Source organism: Tursiops truncatus, chromosome 3, assembly GCF_011762595.2.
Source record: "Tursiops truncatus isolate mTurTru1 chromosome 3, mTurTru1.mat.Y, whole genome shotgun sequence".
In the NCBI taxonomy this organism is placed as follows: domain Eukaryota; kingdom Metazoa; phylum Chordata; class Mammalia; order Artiodactyla; family Delphinidae; genus Tursiops; species Tursiops truncatus.
In genome coordinates this window covers 97,457,189-97,478,171 of record NC_047036.1, presented here as the reverse complement: position 1 = coordinate 97,478,171, position 20,983 = coordinate 97,457,189, and the positions used below count along the sequence as shown (strand labels likewise).

The following is a 20,983-nucleotide window of genomic DNA, read 5'->3' as shown; positions in this document are numbered from 1 at the left end:
GTTACAGATTAGTTATTATAATGGCCACAATTTTTGTAGTGTTTGAATATATTAAAGTATAAAACTAAATTTAGACTTTATCACCTATATGGAAAATTAGTATTTGTGTCTTACTGGAATTCCTTAGTGGTATGTAAGGTATGAATTTAAATGAATTATTTATTTAGAAGTTATCATATATTTGATTGCCTATTGCTTTTCATAGTTAAAAGCTAATAATAAAATAATAACCCCTGTTTCTAAAGAAAAAATTTAGATAGAATATCATGATTTGTCACACTTTTTTTAGTATCTTTTTTTTTTATCTTAACAGACTTTGCTTCGCCCTCTTCAAGCTTTATGCTCTTTCCAGCTTCAGCATGGTGCTCAAATTCGCCTCAGCAAGGAACACCTTCTGAAAAATGGATTATATCCTAAGCCGATGCCAAAGAACAAACGCAAACTCAGGAAAATGGAACTATTAATGAACAGCATTAAAATTTAGTGCAGTTGTTCTTATGGTGCTAGTTTTGTTGTCTTCAGCTGACAATAATGAGTTAACTTTTTATACATTTTAAGTCTGTGGGTTTTTGTCTAAAGAATGAGAGTTACATACTAAACTTACCCAGAAGAAGAAAGTAATCCAAATAGCCAAAAAACAAACAAACAAAATTCAGTGATTCAGTGAAAAGCAAGATTTCGTACTGTATTCGTTTTTAAAATGTGCCTCTAATACATTTTTTCAAGTCAGTAATTTGAAATGTGATTAGTTGTTGAGCTGGGTTAGAAGTACTTATTAATAAAAGGGAATGGAAGGAAATTGATGTGCCTGACTGGTTCAGTATTGTTTCTGTTAGTATTTATAGATAATTAGGTGTAGACCTATAATAGAGGATAATCTTGCACATGAACATTATAGTTTGAAATAAGTAACAAAAGAAAATAATAATCAAGTAATCTAGGTTGAATTTATTTATTTCATAAATACATATTCTTTAGGGACTAAAATTGAATTCAGCCAATGTGATTTAAGTGTGCGATTAATTGCCCATATTTTTAAAGTTAAAGTTTAATTAGAAAAAGTATATTCACTGTCTAACATTATTTTCAGGTGTACAACATAATGATTTGGTATTTGTATACGTTGCAAAATGATCACTACAATAAGTCTAGTTAAAATCTGTCATCTTACATAACTAGAACAAATTTTTTTCTTGTGATGAGAAGTTTTAAGATATACTCCCTTAGCAACTTTAAAATATACAATACAGTATTACTAACTATAGTCACCATGCTGTATATTACATTCCCATGACTTACTTGTTTAAAAACGGCCCTTTTGACCCTCTTCACCCATTTCACTCCCACCCTCACCTCCACCCCTGCCTCTGGTAAACACCAGTCTATTTTCTTTATCTTAGAGCTTGTCTGTCTATAAGCTTTTTTTTTTTTTTTTTACAGATTCCACATTTAAGTGATACCATTTCTTTGTCCGACTTACTTCACTTAGCATAATGCCCTAAAGGTCCATCCATGTTGTTGCAAATGGCAAGATTTCATTATTTTTTTATGGATGAATAATACTCCTTTATATATATATATATATATATATATGCGTGTGCGTGCATGTGTGTATCACGTTTTCTTTATCCATTCATCCATTGATGGGATGCTTAGGTTGTTTCCATATCTTGGCTGTTGTAAATAATGCTGTAATGAACATGGTGGTGCAGATATCTTTTCGAGTTAGTGTTTTCTTTGGATAAATACCCAGAAGTGGAGTCACTGGATCATATAGTAATTCTGTTTTCAACTTTTGAGGAACCTCCATGCTGCCTTCCATAGTGGCTGCATCAATTTATATTCCCACCAGCAGTGCACAAGGGTTCCCTTTTCTCCACATCCTTGCCAGCATTTGTTATTTATTGTCTTTTTGATGACAGCCATTCTGACATGTGTGAGGTGGTGACTCATTTTGGTTTTGATTTGCATTTCCCTGATGATTAGGGATGCTGAGCATCTTCTCATGTACCTGTTGGCCATCTATATGTCTTCTTTGGAAAGATGTCTATTCAGATCCTCTGCCCATTTTTAAATTGAATTGTTTGTTTTTTTGATATTTAATTGTAATAGTTCTTTATATATTTTGGATAGTAACCCCTTATTAGATATATGATTTGCAAATATTTTCTCTCATTAATTAGGGTGCTTTTTCATTTTGTTGATGGTTTCCTTTGCTGTGCAGAAGTTCTTCAGTTTGATGTACTCCCATTTGTTTATTTTTGCATTTATTGCCTGCCTTTGCTTCTGGTGTCAGATTCAAAAAAGCATTGCCAAGACCTATGTCATAGAGCTTACTGCTTATGTTTTCTTCTGGGAGTTTTATGGTTTTAGGTCTTACATTTTAGTTCTTAAATCCATTTTGAGTTGATCTTTGTGTATGGTGTAAGATAGTGGTCCAGTTTCCTTCTTTTGCATGTGGCTACATGTGGCTGTTCAGTTTTCCCAACATCATTTATTGAAGAGACTGTCTTTTCTCCATTGTATATTCTTGCCTCCTTTGTGGTAGATTAGTTGACCATATAAGTGTGGGTTTGTTTCTTGGCTCTCTGTTTGTTTCATTGATCTATGTGTCTGTTTTTGTGCTAGTACCATACTGTTTGATTACTGTAGCTTTGCAATATAGTTTGAAATCAGGACGCATGATACCTCCAGCTTTGTTCTTCTTTCTCAAGATTGCTTTGGCTATTCATGGTCTTCTTTGGTTTCATACACATTTTAGGATTATTTGTTCTATTTCTATGAAAAATGCTATTGGAATTTTGATAGACATAGCATTAAATCTGTAGATTGCCTTTGATAGAGCCCTGATTTTTAAAGAGGTGCATGTAATTTTGAAATAGCACACATTTTCATTTGTATGCAATCTGGATAAGTTTAGATTTCTCAGTATTCATTGAACAAGTTTATTCACTGTGATAAACTACTTATATTGAAATTTTCACATGGAAATAACTGTAGAATATAAGACAGCTATAATTTTGAGAACAAATATAAATATTTTTAGTGGACAAAAACTTTCAATTTGAGAGAATAAATTTTTCCCACTCCCTTGGGAAAATATTTAAGGAGATTTCTATATAGAATAAGAGACATACATGTAGTATATATTTATATCTAACTTACATCTACTGCAGTTATGTACACATTTCAGCAAGAAGAGGGGACTTTGTTTTTTCTTTATTTATGACTTCTAGAGTTTCCTGTATGTAGTTTTAAATTGTAAGGAAAAACTAAACATTAGATTTAAAAGTAAGCTTTATACACACACACACACACACACACACACACACACACACATACACACACACATTTAATTTTTTCTAGTATACAGAGCTTTTTTAGTCACTTATTCTCTTTAAGCATTTTTAAATACATTTTTAAAACTATTATTAATATTTTTAGTTACTAAAATTTTTCAAAATGTGTAGTATTATGTGAGGATTTAACTTAATCTGGTTTTTAAAAGTCATTACTTCTTTATTATATTAGTTGACTTTTAACTTCAGTTGCTTTGTAGCTGGTTGAGTTGCCTGGATTAATTCTAGGTTTTGTGGATTTGTAGCTGTAGAGTATACATATAGGCTTTACATGTATACTCTACACTTTGATGTGGGGTAGATTGTTTTGTGAATTGTTATTTAAACCATGTAACTCAGAGAGTTTTTTTTCCTTTATATATAAGGTGACCATGTGTTTAGTCAGCCTTTTTGTGGTGCGTTAAAAAATCACTGTGTAGTGAGTGATGGTATTTTGAGAATTTTATGCACATGTGAGTATAAAGGGTTGAGAACTACAGTATATGAAACAAGTCACAGTGCTTGGAAACTTTCTATAGCTTGGATTGTAAGATTTCTCATGTGGAACATGAGAATTACGTTAAGAAAAATTATTTTCCTCCACTTTAAGACTCCAAACCAACTTTTCTTAGCTGTGACCATTACAGTGTTATGGTCTTCTCCCTAAGATTTTGGAAGGAGCAAGTTCCTCACCACCACCACTGTTAGTGAATTATGTAGAAGAGCACTTCTGTATAGCTTTCTTCATCACATATCCCCATTTATTGCCCTAAATTGCCTGTTTAAAAATGTGGTCATGCTAATAGAGAATCCTTTCCGTTGAATGATACTGAATTTCAGGAAGGTAAGTTGTTGATCATGGATACAACTTCATTGGTGTAGAAGTAAATGTTATTGATGCTCTAAGTAAAAAATTAGCTTTGACTTAGTGAACTCAAAAGTTTTATATAACTGGATTTTTGCTATGTAGATTTATTCCTTAAAAATAGGTATGAGTGGATATTTTTATAGATAAGTAGACTGTGTTTTAGATGTAATGAAACTTTGCATCTAATTCTGTCCTGTAGCATAGAATAAATCACTGCCCCTTAATTTTTCTGACTAAATTTTTATTTACTGGCTTTACTTAGCATATTCTCCCTCCTTTCTCTTTTTTTCAGCTTTATGGAGGTATCATTGACAAATAAAATGTTAAGATATTTAAAGTGTACAACATGATGATTTGATATACATTGTGAAAGGTTTCTTCCCTATGAAGTAATTAACACATCCATCACCTCACATATTTACTTCTTTTTTGGTGATAACATTTAAGTTCTCTTAGCAAATTTCAGTTATACAATTCAGTGTTAATGAACAATAGTCACCATATCCTCCCTCCTTTCTTTTCACACTTGCTTCTTCTTTCCTAGGCTCTTCCTCTCCCTCTCTCATTCCCCTCATTGTCCTCTATCCTTTTCTACTATCCTTAGCCTGTGTGCTAGTTTGTAGAAAAATTTTTTACAAATTATTCATGTATTCTTACATAAGTATTTTTCTTTACAAAAGATCCTGTAGTGGTCTTAATAGATTATAATTTTATGTTTAAAATTTGTGCAGGAAATCAGTGCTCCATGACTTACTCTGTGCAGATGACTTGGCTCCTTTAGTCTATTTAAAAAAACATATTAGACAAGTAATTGTTTATTAGTCTTTAATAATTGTTCACTTGAACTAACAACATAAGAATTATTTTTCAAAGAAATTTTTTAGTGTAAGGAATTAAAAAAACTGAAATAGATGGCCTTTGAATAAGAAATTATAATTTACTGTTATTGTTATTTAAAAGTATTAAGGAATTAAGTCATTAAAACATTTTAGAAAGTACAACTGCCTCAAGATTATTTTCACAGATGTACTCTTCATTGATTTTGTATGCTAAAAGCATTTATCCATTTCTGTCTCTAAATATGTTATTTACAAGGTAAAAAATCTCTTATATTTTTGGAATATATTTAATTTTATGGGAAACATAATTGATATGAAAAAGGCAGTAATTTACAATGTGAAAAAATCATCAGATTTTATAAATCTGAGTTTTTTTGGCTTTATTAAATAATTCTATATCTAAAGTTGCTTCTTTCTTAATAGAATCAATGAAGAAACAGTTAAAAATGTATATAAAAAACCTTGATTTTGGATCTAAAATGTAAGCTTGCCTTTTCACGTCTCTGGATTATCTACAATTATAGAAATGAAACCAACGTTTTAACATCACATTTAATAGTTATTGTTTAGTAACTCTCAGAACTCTTGCAAATTAAAATTCTATGGAGCAGACAATGACAGATACTTTTACCCATGGCATATAGTTTTCTATAAAAGAAAAATATCCATTTAGTGAATAAGGGAAAAGTAAAGATTAGTAGAAATAATGAGTATCTTTCAGGCAAAATACATTAACAAATTGGCTCTTCCTTTAATTCATAAAGTGTTCATTCAGTAGGTTATAGTAGGGAAAACGGATTATGATGTCACTTTTTCTTTTTAATTTAATTGGAGTATAGTTGATTTACAATGTATTAGTTTCAGATGTACAGCAAAGTGATTCAGTTACACATATACATCTATTTATTCTTTTTCGGATTCTTTCCTCATATAGGTTATCACACAATATTGAGTAGAGTTCCCTGTGCTATACAGTAGATCCTTGTTGGTTATCTATCTTATATATAGTAGTGTGTGACATGTTCATCCCAAGCTCCTGATTTATCCCTCTCCACCTGATGCATTTCCCCTTTGGTAACTATAAGTTTGTTTTTGATATCTGTAAGTCTGTTTCTGTTTTGTAAATAAGTTCATTTGTATCAGTTTTTAATTTAGATTCCACATACGAGTGATATCATATGATATTTGTCTTTCTCTGACTTACTTCACTTAGTATGATAATCTCTAGGTCCATCCATGTTGCTGCAGACGACATTATTTCATTCTTTTTTATGGCTGGGTAATATTCCATTGTATATATGTACAACATCTTTATCCATTCCTCTGTTGATGGACATTTAGGTAGCTTCCATGTCTTTGCTATTGTAAATAGTGCTGCAGTGAACATTGGGGTGCATGTATCTTTTCAAATTATGGTTTTCTGCAGATATATGCCCAGGAGTGGGATTGCTGAATCATATGGTAGTTCTATTTTTAGTTTTTTAAGGAACATCTATACTGTTCTTCATAGTGGTTGTACCATTTTACATTCCCTCCAACAGTGTAGGATGGTTCCCTTTTCTCCACACCTTCTCCAGCATTTATTGTTTGTAGATTTTTTGATCATGGCTATTCTGACCAGTATGAGGTGAAACCTCATTGTAGTTTTGATTTGTATTTCTCTAATAATTAGTGATGTTGAGCATCTTTTCATGTGCCTTTCGGCCATCTGTATGTCTTCTTTGGAGAAATTGGACTTCTTTCTCATCTTTGCAAGATCTTACTGTGATTCTGTCCAGGAAACAAAATTATGTCCCTTCCTTTCTTCTAATATCTATGAGCAGATTCAACATATAAAACAAGGCTTCTGATTTCTTGATCTGAAAGGTACCTTTTTGATAAAGGACTCCTGCATTCTGGCAATTAGATAGTTAACTTATTCATATCTTTGGATGGTTTTATTTGCTCATAAAGGTCCTGGAAACTTCTGTATGGAAAAGAATTTGGTAAATTCAATAATATCAGTATACCAATGTAAATGATCTCCTTCATTTTCAGATCATTGGTGATGAGAAGTATAGATTAAATGGGGATTGTAGGCCTGGGATTAGGCCATTGAATTTTTTTTTTTTTTTTTGGCCACACCGCGTGGCTTGTGGGATCTTAGTTCCCCGACCAGGGATTGAACCTGGGCCCTTGGCAGTGAAAGCGCGGAGTCCTAACCACTGGACTGCCAGGGAATTTATGATGTCACTTTTTGATTTTTAATTTATGGGAATTGATTTCATTGCTTTTAAGAGTACCGGTCTTCTTTTTAGCTTAAAATTTACTAATGTCTATGTTTATGGGGTATAGTAATAGTTTTTACTTAGAACTAAACATTTGTGATTTGTAATATCTAATATTCAGTAAATTATTAATACAATATTAAACTTAATTTCCATCTTAAAAGAAATAGTTAAATTACTAATGACTTAATATTTACTTTGTATAATGCTTCTACTAATTATTGTTGTAAGTTATTTGAATTATTTAAAAAAATAGAATTGTTTATGTTTTGTGGTGATTCTCTATAACATTATTATTAAAATATCATAAATATTTAATTTGAAATATATGAATGATTCCTAGTATTTAGCATCAAAGTCTGTTAGGTAATATATCTCTCCATGCATCTACCATTATTTTGGATAATTGGACATGATGTTACTAGTGAAATAGGCTTGGGTATCCATAAAATACCAGGTTTCAGTATATAGTAAAAGTGTCTGTGAGGTCTGTCTTTTATGTCTATTAGTAGATAGATCTTGGTCTACTTAGTGTTTCTCAGTAATCATTCCAATAAACCATTTATTTGGTAGATATTTTTATTTAGCTCTTAGTATGTGTCAGGCACTATTTTAGGTACTAGAGAATACAGTGATGTTGAAGACAGAATCCCTGTGTCCAAGAACTTGAAGTTTGGTGGTTGGAGACAGATGTAATAAAATAATTTCAGGTATTGATAACTGTTATGGGAAAGGGTCCTGTAGCAGAGTATGAGATTCCAATCATAGTAGTTGGGAAAGGCTTTGTTGGAAGAGGTGACTTTTCAGTTTTGTGCTAAATGATGAGAAGGATGCAGCACGTAAATAATCTTAAGGAATTTTTCAGAGAAATAGTAGTTCAGAGGGATCAAAGGACAGGAATTTTTTTTTTGAGATATGTGATATTAAGGATAGCTGTCTGGGTAGATTGGTAGACTTGCTGAAGAAAAAATTTGACATGTTTTTTATCTGATTGTATTTTTTCAGTGAAGAAAGTGGTAAAGTTATCAACTAAGTATGAAGGGGGATATTGAGATATGTTTATGGAGAGAGAGGACATGAAGTATTTATCTGGAGAGTGGGTTTACTGGGGCAAGGACTAGGATTGTTTGGCATTGTTGTGTGCCCCTTTCAGATATATGAGTATAAATTTGAAGCAGATCTGTTTAGCATGCTTATGTGAGTTGTGTATGTGGGCATGCTCCACATTCTGTTGTGGTGCCTAGTCGTAGAGTAAGCAGATAATTGGATTGGGGTGCTGTTCAGTGAGCACAAGAGAAGGAGAGAGGGTAAGGGATTGGGGTACTGTGTAATAATACTAGACCGTAGAATCTGGACTTATAAGGAGAGAAGGGCATCTGGACCATGGATAGTGAAAAATTGGTATGGTCATTGGTTGAGAATCTTAGTGTGGTCATAGAATTATTGGAATGGGTATTCTAGATAAATAAGCTGGAAGGTGAGGGTCAGAGAACAGGAAGTTTGAAATTGAGATATCAAAGGTGGTGCAGTTATTACTGGTAACAGTTTCCAATGTGTGACATTAGAAATGATGCTAAAGTTTGGTAGAGGACTAGATGTTTAGAGCTAGGTAAAGAATTAAGAGGCTGTGGAATTGGATGGCCAAGTTTTGGGGTGTGGAAGTCCCCAAGAATATTAAGAGTAATGGTGGAAAGTAGGTGCTGAATTCATCAGTGAATGAGGGGAAGCGACCAGGAGTTAACAGATAATGCCAACAAGGAGGGTAAGGGGTAATAGAGTCTGGTAATGCATTTCAGAGGTGCTAGAGGTTTTTAATGAAGAAGGAGGAAAGACCAAGTGAGTTGGATGGAAAGTGACAATGGCCATCAAAGAGAACTATACTGTCTCCAGGCTCTGAGGTATGAGGGATATGAGAGGAAAAGCAGCCTCTGCTTGGGAGAGCCACAGGGGAAGCAATGTTCTCATTTATATAATAAATGGCTCACAAAACTTGGAGAAACATTTTACTTACTAGATTACCAGTTTATTATTAAAGGCTGGAACTCAAGAATAGCCAGATGGAAGAGATTGCATAGGGCAAGGTATGTGGGAAGGGTCTTCGAGCTTCCATGTCCTCTCTAGGCTCGTCACTGTCCCTGAATCTCCATGTTTTCACCAACCTGGAAGCTCTCTGAACCCTGTCCTTTTGGATTTTTATGGAAGCTTCATTATATAGGTATGATTGATTAAATCAATGACCATTGGCTATTGATTCAGCCTCCAGCCCTCTGCTCTCCATGGTCTTTCTAATTATGGCTTATTTCACTTGGAGTTATGACCTCCAGAATCATCCATGTTGTTGCAAATGGCAGAATTTCCTTTTTTTAAAACCACTGAATAATATTCCATTTTATGTACACCACATTTTCTTTATCCATTCATCCATTGAAGGACATTTAGGTTATTGCCATATTTTGGCTATTGTGAATAATCCTGCAGTAACATGGGGGGACTGAAATTTCCAACCCTCCAGTCATGTGGTTGGTTCTCCTGGCAACAAGCCCCCATCCTCAGGTGCTTTCCAAAAGTCACCTTGTTAACATAAACTCAGGTGTGTTTGAAAGGGGGTTGTTATGAACGTCAAGACACCTTTATTGCTCTTATCACTTAGGAAATTCCAAGGGGTTTAGGAGCTCTGTGCCAGAAATGGGGAAGAAGAAATATATATTTCTTCTTATAAATCACAGTATCACAGTTTGTAAGGATGGGAAGAGTAGAAAATGGGATTATTAGAGATGCCTAGTGGTGAGTCTATAGGATGATAGATAATCTGGGAAGTTTGTATTTCTTTTTTTAAAATTTTTAAATTAAAAAAAATTTTTTTTATTCAAACAGGGGAAGTTTGTATTTCTAATTGAAATGACTGGACATGTAAAGTATGATGGGATTCATCCTGAGGTCAGAACATGCAGTAAATCTTTAAATCCTAAAAATGATTTTTTATCATTATAGAGGAATAATTGACAAATATAATTGTATATATTTAAAGTGTACAGTACAATGTGATGAGTTGATATACATATACATTGTAAAATGATTACCAAGATCGAGATAATTAACATATCCATCACCTCACATAGTTTACGTCGGTAACTCTTTTGTGTGTGTATGTGGTGAGAATGCTTAGGATCTAATGTACAGCATAGTGACTTGATATTTGCGTATACTGCAAAATTATCACCACAGTAAGTCTAGTTAATAGCCGTAACCATACATAGTTACAATTTTTTTGCTTGTTATGAGAACTTTTAAGATTTACTTTCTTAGTGACTTTCAAATATACAAATATTATTAACCATAGTCACCATGCTATATATTAGACCCTCAGAACTTATTCTTCTTATAACTGAAAATGTGTACCCATTGCCCTATATCACCTTATTTCCCCCTACCCCTAGCCCCTGGCAACCACCATTCTATGTTCCAATGAAGTCAGCTTTTTTTTTTTTTTTTTTTTTTTTTAAGATTCCACACGTAAGTGATACTATTTAGTATTTGTCTTTCTCTTTCTGGCTTATTTTACTTAGCATAGTGCCCTCCAGATACATCCATGTTGTTGCAAATGGCAGGATTTACTTCTTTTTTACGGCTGAATAATACTCCATTGTGATGTGTGTGTGTAACATTTTCTTTTATCTGTTGATCCATTGAAGTACTTTTAGGTGGTTTTCATATCTTGGCTATTGTGAAAGATGCTGCAACAACATGGGGGTGCAGATTTCTCTTAAAGATTCTGATCTCACTTCCTTCAGATAAATACCCAGAAGTGGGATTGCTGGATCATATGGTGGTTCTATTTTTTATTTTTTGAGGAAACTCCATAATGTTTTCCATAGTGGCTGTACCATTTTACATTCTTACCTGCAGTGTATAAGGGTTCCCTTTTCTCAACATTCTCGACAACATTTGTTACCTCTCATGTTCTTGATGATAGCTATTCTAATAGGTATGAGGTGCTATCTCATTGTGGTTTTTAAAATTTTTTATTTTTTTATTGAAGTATAATTGATTTACCATGTTGTGTTAATTTCAGGTGTACAGCACAGTGATTCAATTATATATATGTATGCGTGTATATATATGTATATTCTTTTTCAGATTCTTTTCCATTATAGGTTATTACAAAATACTGAGTATAGCTCACCGTGCTACATAGTAGGTCTTTATTGGTGATCTGTTTTATATATAGTAGTGTGTATATGTTAATTCCAACCTCCTAATTTATCCCTCCCCCCACTTTCCCCTTTGGTAACCATAAGTTTGTTTTCTATGTCTGTGAGTCTGTTTATGTTTTGTAAATAAGTTCATTTGTATTTTTTTTTTTTTTAGATTCTACATATAAGCGATATCATATGATACTTGTCTTCCTCTGTCTGGCTTACTTCACTCAGTATGACAATCTCTAGGTCCATCCATGTTGCTGCAAATGGCATTATTTCATTCTTTTTTATTTCTGAGTAATATTCCATTTTATATATACACTGCATCTTCTATATCCATTTATCTATTGATGGACATTTAGGTTGCTTCCATGTCTTGGCTTTTGTAAATAGTGCTGCAGTAAACATTGAGGAGCATGTATCTTTTCAAATTATAGTTTTCTCTGGATATATGCCCAGGAGTGGGATTGCAGGATCATATGTTAATTCTATTTTTAGTTTTTGAAGGAACTTCCATACTGTTCTCCATAGTGACTGCATAATTATGGGTTTGACTTTCATTTCTCTGATGATTAGTGATGATTAGTGGAGTAAGACCCAACTGTAAACATTTTATAAGATGCACCAGACACTTTAAATGTAAAGATAAGGTTAAAGACAAAAGAATGGAAAGAGATATACCATGCAGACCTGGACTTTTTTCATTTTCTAATCCATTTTATTTATCATTCATTCAACATGTATATGTTTATCATCTAGTAGGTGTCAGGCACTGTCTTTAGTACAATATTGTATGTAAAAAAATCTAGGTATTTGGATTTTCCATTATTTTGAAGTTTAGATAGGAAAATTTGAAAATGGTAGGGCACTTTCATATAAATGTTCGTTCCTAAAAATGTCTTGTTCTTAAAAGAAAAAAGCCAACTCGCTCAACCCGACTGTCCAGTTAATTCTTTTTGCGGTTATAAATGTCTACCAGAAAAAAAAATAGAATACTTTTAACCACAGTGGTAGGCATCAGTAGTCTTTAGTAAATACTTTAATCCTGTCTGGATCTTTATAAGGAAGGCTGTAACAACAGTAATATTTTATATATACTTGTTTGATTCAAATAGTTGTTTCAATCCTTGTGATCTAGTCATTAATTCTTTAATTTATTACTTTAGAAACCATGTTGCATCTACTTCCTTTTTGAATGGGGAGTGGAATCTGATTTTTCCTCTTGAGCCCGGGATGTTATTCTCAACATGTGGTGAATCCCTGTCAGAAATGAATAAAAGCTTCATTAGATGTTTCTTATAAAGAAAATTAATTTTCTTTTCTTAACCTACTTCACTTTATTATCATCAGAATATAATGCAGAAAAACTATTGTAATATATGTTGACAGGGCCTTCCTGCAGAGAGGATGTTCTAGTTGACTTGCTGATTTCTACAAGAAAATGCCTTGCCTAGTGCATAATTCAGGTAAGATAGTAGCAAGGGATTGGACTGACCAACAATTTCAGTGAGGAAATCATGTTGAAAGCAAAATATTCCATGTAAAATGTATGATATTCTTAATGCTCATATTTAATATTTAATGAATCCAGCCCTGAAGGATAGTCTTTGAAACACAAGTTCAGCTACCTGACTGGTATTTCTGTATGCCACAATTAGAGCTGTCAAAACAATCTTTTTAAAAATAGAACCAGAAAGAGCTTGAGTGCTTGTTGTCTGGAGTTGTACTAGCATTACTTGATGTGAATACAGAGTTTCCACAAAAGATGAGGCTAAAAAAATACTTTCTGATTATAAGTACAGCACTACCCATAACATGCACCAAAGGAAGAAATGTATTTTTCAAGGATATGGTGAGATATTTTAATTTAATTATTTAGATATATATGAATAAGCAAAAAAAATCTATGAAGAAACATGTAGGTAAACATTTCTGAAATTAACTTATGGAACAAAGAGGCCTCAAATATGCTGTTATAATAGGGAATAGAAAATAGGGCAGTGTATGAAGAATCCTAAAATAATTGTTCATTAATGGACATCATACATCTGTTAGAACTGCTTTTAATTTATTATCTTAGGACTGCATAGAGCAAATGAAGTAAGGTAATAAAAGGCTCATCAATCCCTAATCTTTACTTTTGCAAAACTTTTTTTAAATGATCAAAATCTGAAATGTTTCCTAATTCACAAATAAAATTCTCATTATGTATTGCTAGAAATCCACCAATCAGCCATACAGAATTGCATTATTTTACAAGATACAGTTCTTGCATCAACTTTTTGCTCCTCTTTCAACTTATTTGCCCATATATTAAAAAAAAAATCTAGAAAACTTCTCTCTCTTTGTATTCTTAGAGTGACTTAGCCTGATATTATTATAAGCCAGGTTCCTGATTGTCAGATTTAAAAATTCTGATAGAAATTCTGTGACAGACTCTGCAGCAGCATCTCAAATATAATGTCAGTGGTGGATCTTCCCACTCATTTTAAGTAGGAAATGGATGATAAAGTCTATACCATAGTATCAGGTGTTCTGCTCTCAAACTGCCTGACTTGCTCAAAAGTCAGGAAGAGCAAAGAGAAACATTGGTCCCTACAGTATGTGAAATTTAAAAATGTGTATGCTGCCTTTTGAAGGAAAGGCTAAATTTGTTGTTTAAGGGTTTTATGCTTAAAGCCTTACTGTTCACTCCCCAGTTAAGTCCCCCTAGACTTTGTATTGTGGTTATCTCCAGCTGAGTGCTCAAGGTGGGCCAGCTATGGTTCGTCATTGCATTAGAGTGCAGGGAGTCAGCTGTACTGAGGAGAACTGTTAGAGTGAAACTCTCAGGACTGGCAGAAGAAGAGCCCTTAAGGGCACTTGGCAGTTCCATTATAAACTAGAAGTAGCAGGAAGAGAAGAGGGACACAAGGTTAGTTCAGAGGAGGGGGAGTTCAAGCTCCCTAAATGCTATAGCTGTAGCCATCAGTCTTTTTTTTTTTTTTTTTTTTTAAATTATCTGAACGCAAAAATAGAGATTAAAAAAAATTTTTTTTAATTTTATTTTTTTATACAGCAGGTTCTTATTAGTCATCCATTTTATACACATCAGTGTATACACGTCAATCCAATCTCCCAATTCATCACACAACCACCACCCTCACACACCCTCTACTTGCCCCCCTTGGTGCCCATACATTTGTTCTCTACATCTGTGTCTCAATTTCTGCCCTGCAAACCGGTACATCTGTACCATTTTTCTAGGTTCCACATATATGCATTAATATGCGATATTTGTTTTTCTCTTTTTGACTTATTTCACTCTGTATGACAGTCTCTAGATTCATCCACGTCTCTACAAATGACCCAATTTCGTTCCTTTTTATGGCTAATAATTCCACTGTATATATGTACCACATCTCCTTTATCCATTCGTCTGCTGATGGGCAATTAGGTTGCTTTCATGACCTAGCTATGGTAAATAGTGCTGCAGTGAACAATGGGGGTGACTGTGTCTTTTTTTTTTTTTTTACATCTTTATTGGAGTATAATTGCTTTACAATGGTGTGTTAGTTTCTGCTTTATAACAAAGTGAATCAGTTATGCATATACATATATCCCCATATCTCTTCCCTATTGCACCTCCTTCCCTCCCCCTCCATATCCCACCCCTCTAGGTGGTCAAAAAGCACCAAGCTGATCTCCCTGTGCTATGCGGCTGCTTCCCAGTAGCTATCTATTTTACATTTGGTAATGTATATGTGTCCACGCCAGTCTGTCACTTTGTCCCAGCTTACCCTTCCCCCTCCTCTTATCCTCAAGTCCATGCTCTAGTAGGTCTGCGACTTTATTCCCATCTTGCTCCTATGCTCTTCATGACCATTTTTTGTTTGTTTCTTAGATTCCATATATATGTGTTAGCATACGGTATTTGTTTTTCTCTTTCTGAACTTGCTTCACTCTGTATGACACACTCCAGGTCCATCCACCTCGCTACAAATAACTCAATTTCGTTTCTTTTTATGGCTGAGTAATATTCCATTGTATATATGTGCCACATCTTCTTTATCCATTCATCCCATGATGGACACTTTGGTTGCTTCCATCTCCTGTCTATTGTAAATAGAGCTGCAATGAACATTCTGGTACATGACTCTTTGAATTGTGGTTTTCTCAGGGTATATGCCCAGTAGTAGGATTTCTGGGTCATATGGTAGTTCTATTTTTAGTTTTTGAAGGAACCTCCGTACTGTTCTCCATAGTGGCTGAACCAATTCACATTCCCACCAGCAGTGCAAGAGGGTTCCCTTTTCTCCCCACCCTGTCAAGCATTTATTGTTTCTAGAGTTTTTGATGATGGCAATTCTGACTGGTGTGAGATGATATCTCATTGTAGTTTTGATTTGCATTTCTCTAATGATTAATGATGTTGAGCATTCTTTCATGTGTTTGTTGGCAATCTGTATATCTTCTTTGCAGAAATTTCTATTTAGTTCTTCTGCCCTTTTTTGTATTGGGATGTTTGGTTTTTTTGATATGAGCTACATGAACTACTTGTAAAATTTGGAAATTAATCCTTTGTCAGTTGCTTCATCTGCAAATATTTTCTCCCATTCTGAGGGTTGTCTTTTCATCTTGTTTATGGTTTCCTTTGCTGTGCAAAAGCTTTTAAGTTTCATTAGGTCCCATTTGTTTATTTTTGTTTTTATTTCCATTTCTCTAGGAGGTGGGTCAAAAAGGATCTTCCTGTGATTTATGTCATAGAGTGTTCTGCCTATGTTTTCCTCTAAGAGTTTGATAGTGTCTGGCCTTACATTTAGGTGTTTAATCCATTTGGAGTTGATTTTTGTGTATGGTGTTAGGGAATGTTCTAATTTCATTCTTTTACATGTACCTGTCCAGTTTTCCCAGCACCACTTATTGAAGAGGCTGTCTTTTCTCCACTGTATATTCTTGCCTCCTTTATCAAAGATAAGGTAACCATATGTGTGTGGGTTTATCTCTGGGCTTTCTATCCTGTTCCATTGATCTATATTTCTGTTTTTGTGCCAGTACCATACTGTCTTAATTGCTGTAGCTTTGTAGTATAGTCTGAAGTCAGGGAGCCTGATTCCTCCAGCTCCATTTTTCTTTCTCAAGATTGCTTTGGCACTTCGGGGTCTTTTGTGTTTCCATACAAATTGTGAAATTTTTTGTTATACTTCTGTGAAAAATGCCATTGGTAGTTTGATAGGTATTGCATTAAATTTGTAGATTGCTTTGGGTAGAATAGTCATTTTCACAATGTTGATTCTTCCAATCCAAGAACATGGTGTATCTCTCCATCTATTTGTATCATCTTTAATTCTTTTCATCAGTGTCTTACAGATTTCTGCATACAGGTCTTTTGTCTCCTTAAGTAGGTTTATTCCTAGGTATTTTATTCTTTCTGTTGCAATGGTAAATGGGAGTGTTATCTTAATTTCACTTTCAGTTTTTTCATCATTTGTTTATAGGAATGCAAGAGATTTCTGTGCATTAATTTTGTATCCTGCTACTTTAGCAAACTCACTGACTAGCTCTAGTAGTTTTCTGGTAGCATCTTTAGGATCCTCTATGTATAGTATCATGTCATCTGTAAACAGTGACAGTTTTACTTCTTCTTTTCTGATTTGGATTTCTTTTATTTCTTTTTCGTCTCTGACTGCTGTGGCTAACACTTCCAAAACTATGTTGAATAATAGTGGTGAGAGTGGGCAACCTTGTCTTGTCCTGATCTTAGTGGAAATGGTTTCAGTTTTTTACCATTGAGGATGATGTTGGCTGTGGGTTTGTCATATATGGCCTTCATTATGTTGAGGTAAGTTCCCTCTATGCCTACTTTCTGAAGCGTTCTTATCATAAATGGGTGTTGAATTTTCTCAGAAGCTTTCTCTGCATCTATTGAGATGATCATATGGTTTTTCTCCTTCAATTTGTTAATATGGTGTATCACATTGATTGATTTGCATATATAGAAGAATCCTTGCATTCCTGGGGTAAACCCCACTTGATCATGGTGTATGATCCTTTTAATATGCTGTTGGATTCTGTTTGCTAGTATTTTGTTGAGGATTTTTGCATCTATGTTCATCAGTGATATTGTCCTGTAGTTTTCTTTCTTTGTGACATCCTTGTCTGGTTTTGGTGTCAGGGTGATGGTGGCCTTGTAGAATGAGTTTGGGAGTGTTCCTCCCTCTGCTATAATTTGGAAGAGTTTGAGAAGGATAGGTGTTAGCCCCTCTCTAAATGTTTGATAGAATTCGCCTGTGAAGCCATCTGGTCCTGGGCTTTTGTTTGTTGGAAGATTTTTAATCACAGTTTCAATTTCAGTACTTGTGATTGGTCTGTTCATATTTTATATTCCTTCCTGCTTCAGTCTCGGAAGGTTGTGAATTTCTAAGAATTTGTCCATTTCTTCCAGGTTGTCCATTTTATTGGCATAGAGTTACTTGTAGTAATCTCTCATGATCCTTTGTATTTCTGCAGTGTCAGTTGTTACTTCTCCTTTTTCATTTCTAATTCTGTTAATTTCAGTCTTCTCCCTTTTTTCTTGATGAGTCTGGCTAATGGTTTATCTATTTTGTTTATCTTCTCAAAGAACCAGCTTTTAGTTTTATTGATCTTTGCTTCAATAAGCAATCATTTCATTCATTTATTTTTCATTTATTTCTGATCTGGTCTTTATGATTTCTTTCCTTCTGCTAACTTTGGGGTTTTTTTGTTCTTCTTTCTCTAATTGCTTTAGGTGTAAAGTTAGGTTGTTTATTTCAGATGTTTCTTGTTTTTTGTTTTTTTTTTTTTTGCAGTACACGGGCCACTGTTATGGCCTCTCCCGTTGCAGAGCACAGGCTCCGACGCGCAGGCTCAGTGGCCATGGCTCACGCCCTAGCCGCTCCGTGGTATGTGGGATCTTCCCGGACCGGGGCATGAACCTGTGTCCCCTGCATCGGCAGGCGGACTCTCAACCACTGCGCCACCAGGGAAGCCCCTGTTTCTTGTTTCTTAAGGTCGGATTTTGTTGCTGTAAACTTCCCTCTTAGAACTGCTTTTGCTGCACCCGATAGGTTTTGGGTCGTTGTGTTTTCATTGTCATTTGTTTCTAGGTAATTTTTGATTTCCTCAGTGATCTCTTGGTTATTAAGTAGTGTATTGTTTAGCCTCTATGTGTTGGTATTTTTTACAGATTTTTTCCCTGTAATTGATATTTAGTCTCATAGCATTGTGGTTGGAAAAGATACTTGATACAATTTCAATTTTCTTAAATTTACCAAGGCTTGATTTGTGACCCGAGGTATGATCTATCATGGAGATTGTTCCATGAGCACTTGAGAAGAAAGTGTATTCTGTTATTTTTTGATGGAATGTCCTATAAATATCAGTTATGTCCATCTTGTTTAATGTATCATTTAAAGCTTATGTTTCCTTATTTATTATCATGTTGGATGATCTGTTCATTGGTGAAAGTGGGGTGTTAAAGTCCCCTACTCTGATTATATTACTGTTGATTTCCCCATTTATGGCTGTTAACATTTGCCTTATGTATTGCGGTGCTCCTATGTTGGGTGCATAAATATTTACAATTGTTGTATCTTCTTGGATTGATCCCTTGATCATTATGTACTGTCCTTCTTTGTCCCTTGTAATAGTCTTTATTTTAAAGTCTATTTTGTCTGATATGAGAATTGCTACTCCAGCTTTCTTCTGATTTCCATTTGCATGGAATATCTTTTTCCATCCCCTCACTTTCAGTCTGTATGTGTCCCTAGGTCTGAAGTGGGTCTCTTGTAGACAGCATATATACGGGTCTTGTTTTTGTATCCATTCATCCAGTGTATGTCTTTTGGTTGGAGCATTTAATCCATTTAAATTTAAGGTAATTATCGATACATATGTTCCTATGGCCATTTTCTTAATTGTTTTGGGTTTGTTATTGTAGGTCTTTTCCTTCTCTTGTTTTTCCTGCCTACAGAAGTTCCTTTAGCATTTGTTTTAAGGCTGGTATAGTGGTGCTGAATTCTCTCAGTGTTTGCTTGCCTGCAAAGGTTTTAATTTCTCCATCAAATCTGAATGAGATCCTTGCTGGGTAGAGTAATCTTGGTTGTAGGTTTTTCCCCTTCCTCACTTTAAATATGTCCTGCCCCTCTTTTCTGGCTTTCAGAATTTCTGCTGAAAGGTCAGCTGTTAACCTTATGGGGATTCCATTGTATGTTATTTGTTCTTTTCCCCTTGCTGCTTTTAATACTTTTTCTTTGTATTTAAGTTTTGATAGTTTGATAAGTATTTGTCTTGGCATGTTTCTCCTTGGATTTATCCTGTATGGGACTCTCTGTGCTTCCTGGACTTGATTACCTATTTCCTTTCCCATATTAGGGAAGTTTTCAACTATACTCTCTTCAAATATTTTCTCAGTCCCTTTCTTTTTCTCTTCTTCTCCTGCAACCCCTATAATTCGAATGTTGGTGCATTTAGTGTTGTCCCAGAGGTCTCTGAGACAGTCCTCAATTCTTTTCATTCTTTTTTCTTTATTCTGCTCTGCAGTAGTTATTTCCACTCTTTTATCTTCCAGGTCACTTATCCGTTCCTCTGCCTCAGTTATTCTGCTATTGATCCCTTCTAGAGAATTTTTAATTTCATTTATTGTGGTGTTCATCTCTTTGTTTGCTCTTTAGTTCTCCTAGGTCCTTGTTAAACGTTTCTTGTATTTTCTCCATTCTATTTCCAAGCTTTTATATCATCTTTACTATCATTATTCTGAATTCTTTTTCAGGTAGACTGCCTATTTCCTCCTCATTTGCTAAGTCTGGTGGGTTTTTATCTTGCTCCTTCATCTGCTGTGTGTTTCTCTGTCTTCTCATTTTGCTTAACTTACTGTGTTTGGGGTCTCCTTTTTGTAGGCTGCAGGTTCATAGTTTCCATTATTTTTGGTATCTGTCCGCAGTGGCTAAGGTTGGTTCAGTGGGTTGTGTAGGCTTCCTGGTGGAAGGGACTAGTGCCTGTGTTCTGGTGGATGAGGCTGGATCTTGTCTTTCTGGTGGGCAGGTCCACGTCTGGTGGTGTGTTTTGTTCTGTCTGTGGCCTTCTTATGATTTTAAGCAGCCTCTGTGCTAATGGGTGGGCTGTGTTCTTGTCTTGCTAGTTGTTTGGCATAGGGTGTCCTGCACTGTAGATTGCTGGTCATTGAGTGGAACTGGGTCTTGGCTTTGAGAGGGCGATATCTGGGATATTTTCTCCATTTGATATTACGTGGAGTTGGGAGGTCTCTTGTGTACCAGTGTCCTGAACTTGGCTCTCCCAGCTCAGAGGCACAGCCCTGATGCCTGGGTGGAGCTGCAAGAGCCTGCCATCCACATGGGTCAGAATAAAAGGGAGAAAGAAAGAAAGAAAGAAAGAAAGAAAGAAAGAAAGAAAGAAAGGAAGAAAGGAAGAAAGGAAGGAAGGAAGGAAGGAAGAAAGGAGGGAGGGAGGGAGG

The 20,983-nt window shown here is 34.7% G+C and overlaps 1 protein-coding gene across 2 annotated transcripts in view; it reads left to right on the top strand.

Moving 5' to 3' along the window:
* The window catches only part of DTWD2 (DTW domain containing 2), a 102,490-nt gene extending 89,578 nt beyond the window's left edge, over positions 1–12,912 (top strand). The window contains exon 7 of one of the 2 annotated variants that reach the window (XR_004525853.2): positions 314–450. Coding sequence is in view for 1 of the 2 variants with exons in the window: in XM_019940873.3 (XP_019796432.1) it covers positions 314–484 (171 nt within the window). In the remaining variant the exon portion in view is untranslated. Of the gene's footprint in view, positions 1–313 lie in introns of both variants that reach the window. The other variant, XM_019940873.3, reaches the window with a different exon arrangement.
* Positions 12,913–20,983: the final 8,071 nt, after the last annotated feature.